Source organism: Notothenia coriiceps, unplaced genomic scaffold (genome assembly GCF_000735185.1).
Source record: "Notothenia coriiceps isolate Sejong01 unplaced genomic scaffold, NC01 NC01_scaffold00037246, whole genome shotgun sequence".
Classification (NCBI taxonomy): domain Eukaryota; kingdom Metazoa; phylum Chordata; class Actinopteri; order Perciformes; family Nototheniidae; genus Notothenia; species Notothenia coriiceps.
The window spans coordinates 2,593,265-2,601,162 of record NW_011369947.1 but is presented as its reverse complement, the minus strand read 5'-3'; the positions used below and the strand labels follow the sequence as shown (position 1 = coordinate 2,601,162).

At 43.8% G+C, this 7,898-nt stretch overlaps 1 protein-coding gene across 1 annotated transcript in view; it reads right to left on the bottom strand.

Moving 5' to 3' along the window:
- The window catches only part of LOC104966282 (tight junction protein ZO-2-like), a 7,642-nt gene extending 2,554 nt beyond the window's left edge, over positions 1–5,088 (bottom strand). The window contains exons 1-10 of the mRNA XM_010795465.1: positions 4,969–5,088; positions 4,773–4,875; positions 3,887–4,661; positions 3,298–3,401; positions 2,838–2,991; positions 1,682–1,793; positions 1,223–1,353; positions 898–976; positions 629–779; positions 194–302 (exon numbers count right to left, since the gene is read on the bottom strand). Coding sequence (XP_010793767.1) covers positions 194–302; positions 629–779; positions 898–976; positions 1,223–1,353; positions 1,682–1,793; positions 2,838–2,991; positions 3,298–3,401; positions 3,887–4,661; positions 4,773–4,875; positions 4,969–5,084 — 1,834 coding nt within the window. The 5' untranslated portion in view covers positions 5,085–5,088. The remainder of the gene's footprint in view (positions 1–193; positions 303–628; positions 780–897; positions 977–1,222; positions 1,354–1,681; positions 1,794–2,837; positions 2,992–3,297; positions 3,402–3,886; positions 4,662–4,772; positions 4,876–4,968) is intronic.
- Between the last annotated feature and the right edge of the window lie 2,810 nt (positions 5,089–7,898).

The following is a 7,898-nucleotide window of genomic DNA, read 5'->3' as shown; positions in this document are numbered from 1 at the left end:
GTAAATAAAAAAAATGTGAATGGTATGATATCCAAAACATGTTTTTTGAGGAATATGAAATGATAAAAAAATGTAATTACAAAGATACTTCAAGAAAACCACCACACCGGGTCAAAAAAGACCCACTTATGCATCTAAGGGTTAAACGCAATACATGTTTGTATTAGCAGCCATTATCTATACAGTACAGTACCTTCAGGTTTGCTTTGAGCAAGAATGGTGACATCTTCTCCTTTGGGAACCTCCAGGAGGAAGAGGACAGCATCCTCACGCACCATGCCTCTGAAGTCCATGTTGTTCACCTGGAACAGACAAGAAATACCATCAGAGAGAGTGCTTTAGTATAGATTAGACAAACAAATAAAACAATGAACAGATGATCAAATAGTAAACATTTTTAAACAAAGGATAAGATACCTGAGCAATGGCACAAAAGTAAGAAATGGGCTCATTACATCCCGGTTCAGCCCATCGTGTGGGGACATTCACAACTGAGATTATGCCTTTTTTTATTTTGTTTGTTTGTTTGTTCAGTGTAATGGTGATCCAGATAGCCAATTCAGTGTGTAGTGCTAGGATGCGTATAAATGTTATTGCAGGTTGTTGATGTGGAATAAAAGAGTGTCACCTTCATGATCTGATCTCCTGTCTGGAGTCCCTCCTTCTCCGCTGCGCTGTCATCCTGAACGCCAGCGATGAAGATGCCGACATCATTCCCCCCCGCCAGCCTCATACCGACGCTGTCCCCTTTCAGGAAACGCACCATCACTGTGTTCGGCCTGGAACACGTAAAGATAAGATACCTCATTATGAACATGCATACAAAATGAACTATTAGATAAACATTGCTAACTATGGGTTAAAGATCTTGAAAATTGACACAATGGATAAACTGACCCATATATCTCCTGGTCCTCTATGCTGGGCTTTAGTGTCAACTTATGAGGAGCATGAAGCCTCGGAGCTACAGCGAAGGCTGGAACTGCACAAAATGATAAAGAATCATGTTAATACTTTCTAGGTGCAACATTAGGACTGCAGATGGAAATGAGCTATTAACTCAAATCTGGCATGATTAATCTCTTCTCTTTTCTGAGATTAATGTATTTGTGTGCATGGTCCTTGTTGAAAAAAATACATAATATTCCATTCAAATTGAAAGCTACTTAAAACTGGGAAACAAATCTAAGCTTTATGTATTCAGAAGGAGACATGGGTTTACCTGGTGGTGTTTCTGCCCGTGGCTCCTCCCTCTCTGAACGCAAAGGGGGCAGATCTTCCACAGCCCTGTCAGGAGGTCTGAATGGTGTTGCCATGGCACCCATTTTTGCCAGCCTTTTGGGTGGGTCCTCTCTGGAATTTTCACAAATTCAAGTATGAGAAAATTGTATTTCAACAACAACAACACACAGACACACACACACGATATGTATAGCGAATATTACAGCGAATATTACAGCCTAGTTTAGCCATAACTCTCAGCCCCCTTTGATTTGATGTAATGGATTAGCTAAACTTCATGAAACACCAATCAACATAATCCTGCATTATCCAGATTTTTTTGCTGTATTAAACAACACCGATGATAAATTCGCCAAGTCAAGCTGCACTATTTCAGGCGTTGTTTTAACCAAAAATCAAGTATCAGGTAGGGAAATAATACGATTTAATGAGGGCCTACCTGGGCTTTTCTCTGAGCTTCTCATTGGAGGAGTGAGACGAGAGGTCGGAGTGGTGGCCCCGCCTGTCTTCTTGTGGAGAGTAGGAGCGGTAAGACTCGATCTCTGAGATATCTGCAACACACAAAAAGAAACAGGTTACACATGTTAACAGTTTCTGAATTTCAGACCGGAGAGTCCTTTGGGGGTTATATCGGCTCATGTTCAGGTAATAAAGACAAAAGATATATCTAAAACTAACTAAGTAATGTGTCCATGATGCACTTGTATTTTTGTAATTACATAATGTGGATTGCACACGATTCAAATGGCCCACAGGTCATAAAGGCAGGGAAGTGTGCACATGAGCCACACAAATGAAGGTTACATTTCTATGAAGCGAAGCATGACCTGTAGTTAAATACAGTGAGGGCTCAGAGGATGTCTAAATTTACAAGAAGGGGCTAGATTGTATGATTAATGAAGCAATCCATTAAAGGAGTAGATGCACTTTAGGTGATCTGATCTTTGGCAGAACTCCTCGCACACACAACCAGTCCCTATTGAGGTCTTTAGAGAGGGGACACTGCTGCGGTGCCAACCTTAACATAATGAAATTCTGTCGTATCCAATAGCAGGATTACGACGGGGGATTAGATCACCCTGCCTCAGGCTGGTGAGCACTTTCACACATGCAGAAGCACACACGGTCCCAAAATCAGACAAAATGGGTCACAAGTCTTCCTGCAACCCCCTCCCCCCCCGCTTACATTTGGTCAGCGAACAATCCACTCACACCACTTATCTAGATTGATCCCGACAAATCACAGCAAGCCGTTCCGGTCATGTGACATTAAAACCAGGTATAAAAGGGTAAGTAATCAGGAGGGTATGATGATAGTCTCTGACTCGTAGTGCTAGTGCTACTTTGATAGATATTTCTACACGTTTAAATAATAGTAAAAAGCTGATGTGTTAGTAAAACCTTTATTTTATGAAGGGAAACAAGTTTGATATATATTGACAAATACAACAACAACAACAAGGTTTCTACAGTTGATAATATGAAGTTCATAAGCAGTGGGTTGATATACTGTATGGTGATGGCAGGCAGCCGCACGTAGTTTTGCAGCTATTGCGGATAGGACTTGCTGCCTTTCAGATCTGAGTATCTCTCACCATCAAGCTCTGAGTCGCTGTCGACCATGGGGGGAACTCGAATCAACACCTGCCGTTTGTCTCTCTGCACCACCAGCTGCAGCTTCCCGCGGGATTTCTCGATCAGCTTCCCTGCGTCGCTGAGGGACAGGTTTTCTGTCACCGTGCCGTTAATCTGAGAGAGAGAGAGAGAGAGACAGAGAGGAGATCAGGAGACAGCATGAGCCAATGCAGGATTGTATTTATACTGCATTGTTATGGAGAGGGAGATTATAAGAGATTGGAAATGTCCAAGAACAACTAAATGTGCTTTCTTTTGATTTATACATCAAATATTGAACACTGCACTCAATATTCACACTGACACCTAATATTGGTGGTAAAACTAGAATAAAGAGACGGTAATTGATAGTAAAAATCATAAAAAAACATGAAGCTTAGCACCGATTGGCACTTTGAGGAATAAAAACCATGACCCTACCTTTAATATGATGTCCCCTTCCTGCAGGTTCCCATCTCTGCTGGCCAGTCCTGTGTTGGTCATCTCTTTGATGAAGAGCTGACTGCCGAGTCGAAGGCCATACTCTGGAAAGATGGTATAAAAATGAAACTTGTTAGTCAAACAAAATACAGTTTTAAAAGTACCAGCTTTATATTTTGTTTGTCTAAAAGACTAACAATAGTATCAAGCAGCATTAGGGGAAAATAAATCCATTCATGTATTATTTGAGATTCTTATCTCCTAAAAATCTGATTCCATTTACAACTTTGAAATATCAATACGTTGTTTTCCTCAAAACCTAAGCATTGCTACTGATTGAAAGTAATCGTGAAGTTGTGTGAAGTATTATCTTCGACAAAAATCACAACAAATAAATGTTTACAGTGATATTTTGTGTAAAATAAAATAAGATTCACACATATATTAGATATACACATTTTATACATATTTGTATTTTGTATTCGGGATTGTGGGAAACGATATGTCGATCGCTCCGTCTGTACACACAAACTGAAAGATTGACAATAAAGCTGACATTGACTAGTAACAATGTTTGTTAGTGTCTCACCTTCGTTCGGCCGGTTCTTCAGCAGCATCACATTCAGGGGTTTCTCCAGGGGCTCCAGGCTCTGTGCGGGGCGGGGGAGGGGGATGGGCAGGGCGGCCGGAGACGGGGAGCGCTCCAGACGGTCTCTGCTCCCGCTCCGTTTCATTGGCTCCTCGTACTTCCTCGGGTCGATGGGGGCGGGCTCACGTCCTCGTTCGATGCTGTGGTCGCGCCCGCGGCCTCGTGGGGGGCTGTGGCCGTCCCGCCCGTGGCGCAGGTCGGGGCTGTGCGTGTGGTCCAGAGTTCGCTCGCTGCGGTAGCGTCTGTCCGGGCTGGTGTCTCTGTCGAGGCCTCGCTCGCTGCGGTAGCGCCGATCGGGGCTGTGGTCTCGGTCTAAAGTGCGTTCACTGCGGTACCTTCTGTCGGGGCCGCAGTCGGGCTCGAGCAGGTGGTCCCCTCCCCTGTGAGGGCGCTCCGGGCTGCGTTCTCTGTCCAAAGTGCGACTTCTGCTGCCGTCTCTCTTGTACTGCCGGTCCGGGCTCAGGTCTCGCTCGTTGCTCCGGCCACGGTCCCGCCGATCGTAGTCCCTGTCGTAGTCCCGCTCACGTGTTTGGTAGCCGGAGTCCGTGTATCCGCCCCGCTCCCTCTCCGGGCTGTGGTCCCGCCCGCTGTACACGCTGCGGCGGTCCTGATCGTAGTTGTAATCGTCGTTATAGTCGTTGTTGAAGACTCTGTCATCAGGGGACGGGGGACGGTTCAGCATATTGACTGGAACCTTCCTGGGCCTCTTGACTGTCTGTTGAATAAAACAGACCATTTCTTTGATCATATGTCTGATATTTCAACTTTTTTAAAGCTCAAACTAGAGATAGAGAGGATATGCAAAGAAACCAAAAGCTGTACTCACAATTTTTGCTACTTTGCCACATTTCCTGAGGGTCTGGACGGCGAAAGAGTGCATGGCGCCCTCCATGGAGATGGCGTTCACCTGCACCAGTCGGTCATTCTCACTAAACACAAACACATGAGGTTGGTATGAGCTAAACATATCTTGGAAATGTAATTTTCTTATGTACTAAATTATGAGCAACAACAGTACGTACAACAAGAAGCCATCAGCAGGCCCTCCCTGCAGAACATCAGACACCACGATGGACGTCTCGCCACTTTCCTCGTTGGGGTTGTCTCGCCCCCCCGACACTGCAATTCCAAAGCCCATCTTTGAATCCTGAGAACAAAAAAAAAGCATGTAAATCTTGTGTAATTTTCATCTATTCATTTTGAGTGTGTGTGAGAGGTAGTGTAATCCCTGTGGTCAGAACACAGCGTATTATCATGGCTGCATGTGTATTGAATGTAGCGATTAAAGGGATTTGGACTCTGATTGTGATTACAGTTGTGCATCCTGGACTCATGTATTCTGTCCTGTCATGTATTCAGCAGTACAGTGTCTACATCTTGTGTAAGATATGTGATTGACACATTCTAAGACCCCTAGCATCCACCCAACATTTTTGTTTGGAGATTTTCATTAACACACAACCCTGTTTTAAAGGCTCTCTGGAAATGGTTCTACCTGCCCCTGCTCCAGTTTTCCCAGATGAGATTAGGTCAGAGATTTGATGACCCAGCCTCTTTATCCCCTCCCTCCCATCTGTACTTAACAAAAAACCCATACATTTCACCATTCCCCTCTGTCTCTAGCAGATGGCCTTGAAGGCAGAGGGGGGTTGAGAGAAAGTGCAAGCAGAGAAATCAACAGAGGCAACAAAAGAAGCGAAGAATACATAAACAATTCCTCACTCTGATAAAAAAAATCTTAAAAACTTCCTCCGTGCAGTGAAGAATCAAACTTAACAAAAATATAAATCTGGATAAAAACACAGTTTCTCCCAGATGTTAGATTTTGGCTTGACAACAAAGCATGCTTGACAAAAACTGGCTTTGGAAAGGGTTTATGAGGTAATGTTTTCTCTGCCATTCCTAGTAATATACATCATTTTTTATTCATGTATCTATATAGTATATAATGTGCAGGGATTCTTTAATAATACAATTCAACATGCAAGCGTTTTGGGATTTGTGTTTTTATGATGCTGAATGTCACTTACAATTATTTTAAAATGAAAAACAAAACCAGCAGAGTGTCTTTGTAGTTGAACGATATCTGGTTCAGTCCTATAGGCAGTGAAAACAAAAATAAGGTTTCTTGCTTAAAGATTTGAATAGTCAAATCCAAAATACTGCCATGATTCAAATTGTGCCTTTCAAATCTTTACTTCTTTGTGTATATCCTCCATGATGGCTTTCACCCTGCACAGAGTAACACAAGATCTTATTCAACTTATCCAAATGTTTTTGGGTATGTTACTTATTTGAACGTATTTACTCTGATCTACATTTGAACAGAAATCACATTCAAACCACATCAATCATCTTCTTTATATGTGTTTGCAATATGTCCTCTACATGTGATGTTTATAGGTTATATAAGCATATACGCCTTTATGTTTTCCATATATTTCAAAGTCTTAGATCACATGTGTCAAACTCAAGGCCCGGGGGCCAAATCAGGCCCGTGGTGGATTTAATTTCGGCCCGCAGGATCATTTCTAATTACTAGTCAAGCTATTTGACACAATCAGTTGTTCACCACCTGTGTATCACCTCGTCAAGGTAACATCGAGTCCATCAGAAGGGAAAATTCTCAAAGAAATCTAGGTTCTTCTCTTCCATTCATGAACCTCGGACTCCGAGCCCCGAAGTAGTCTACCTCGTCGGCTTTCTTGATGAGATCTTAATGTACCAAACAAAGAAGACACCACTTAACGACTCTGTTTAGTCACTTCCGGCAGGCTAACGATCTTCACACGTTAAACTTGTAAATGCTTAGCCATCTATTGGCAAATCCTACAACAAATCCATCTCCCGTCTCCCCTGTACAGTGCTACACGTCCCAACCGCATATCAACTAACTCAGCGTAGAGCACAACGTACACAGCGCTACAACCTCTAAGTAAACATTGGTCATTAGCTCGCATTCACCCGTCTAAAAACTTTTGCCGGCCGCATCACCCATCAGTCTTCGCGCGTCACTCCTCCCGGGCTCGTAAAAAAGTGCTGTCCCACAACCCCCCTTCTTCTTCAAATGTGAGCAGGACGCACATTCATCACTACTACCTACTCGCACTCGCAGCGTCCAGCCGCGTACTGCCTCTTCACCATGTTCCGCATCTACCTTGCCACACCAGAGTGGCTCTCTCTTTCCGTACGTTCTAAGAGTCTCTAGACTCCAGCGTATCAGCTCCATGGGGGGCTGCTTGAAAACGATTTCTGGTCACCCGTTATCGCAGGTAGCGGCTACAGACAAGTGCTTTCACCCCCTCCTCGCGCCACCGCTTCCCAACCTCCGTATTCTCTTCAGTGCACCTGCTGGGTGAGCTTACTAAGCCTACTAGTTTGTCAACGCTTTACGAAAGACGACGACGCTTGTCTTTCGTTTGTCCAGCGCCAAGTGAGCTCCGTAGTTGGCGGTTTCTCGGAATAGCTCCGTCGTTTCACGTCATCGATGTTCTACTTCGACCAGGCTATTGCTTGCTCAATTTACTTTGGCTTCCTCCGCCTCTTCACTCTCTCTCTTCTCACTGCACTCTCTCTCTTCTCTCTCTCTCTCTCTCTCGAAAATGTCTATTTCATTATTCAACTTCAACAAATTAACCCTATCCAATCCCCCAAATCCGTGCAAGCAACCGTCCGCAACACACACGACTCTCTCGAGGTTCGTATCTGACGGGTTATAAATTTTTGTTAGATAATACAGAACAGGCGTTGAAAGGTCGTCATCTAAAGCGCTTGAAGGGCCGTAAAGGTGGCGTTATCTTCATGGTTATTTTGGACGTACAAATTATACGTATTAAGTGCCTAACAAACGGCCGCAAACAAAGACCTCCTCAGATTTTTTGGTTGCTCACGTCCGAAGGTGTGACGACCTATCTTTCTATTGTTTTGCACATTTGGGACACTCGCTTCGTTT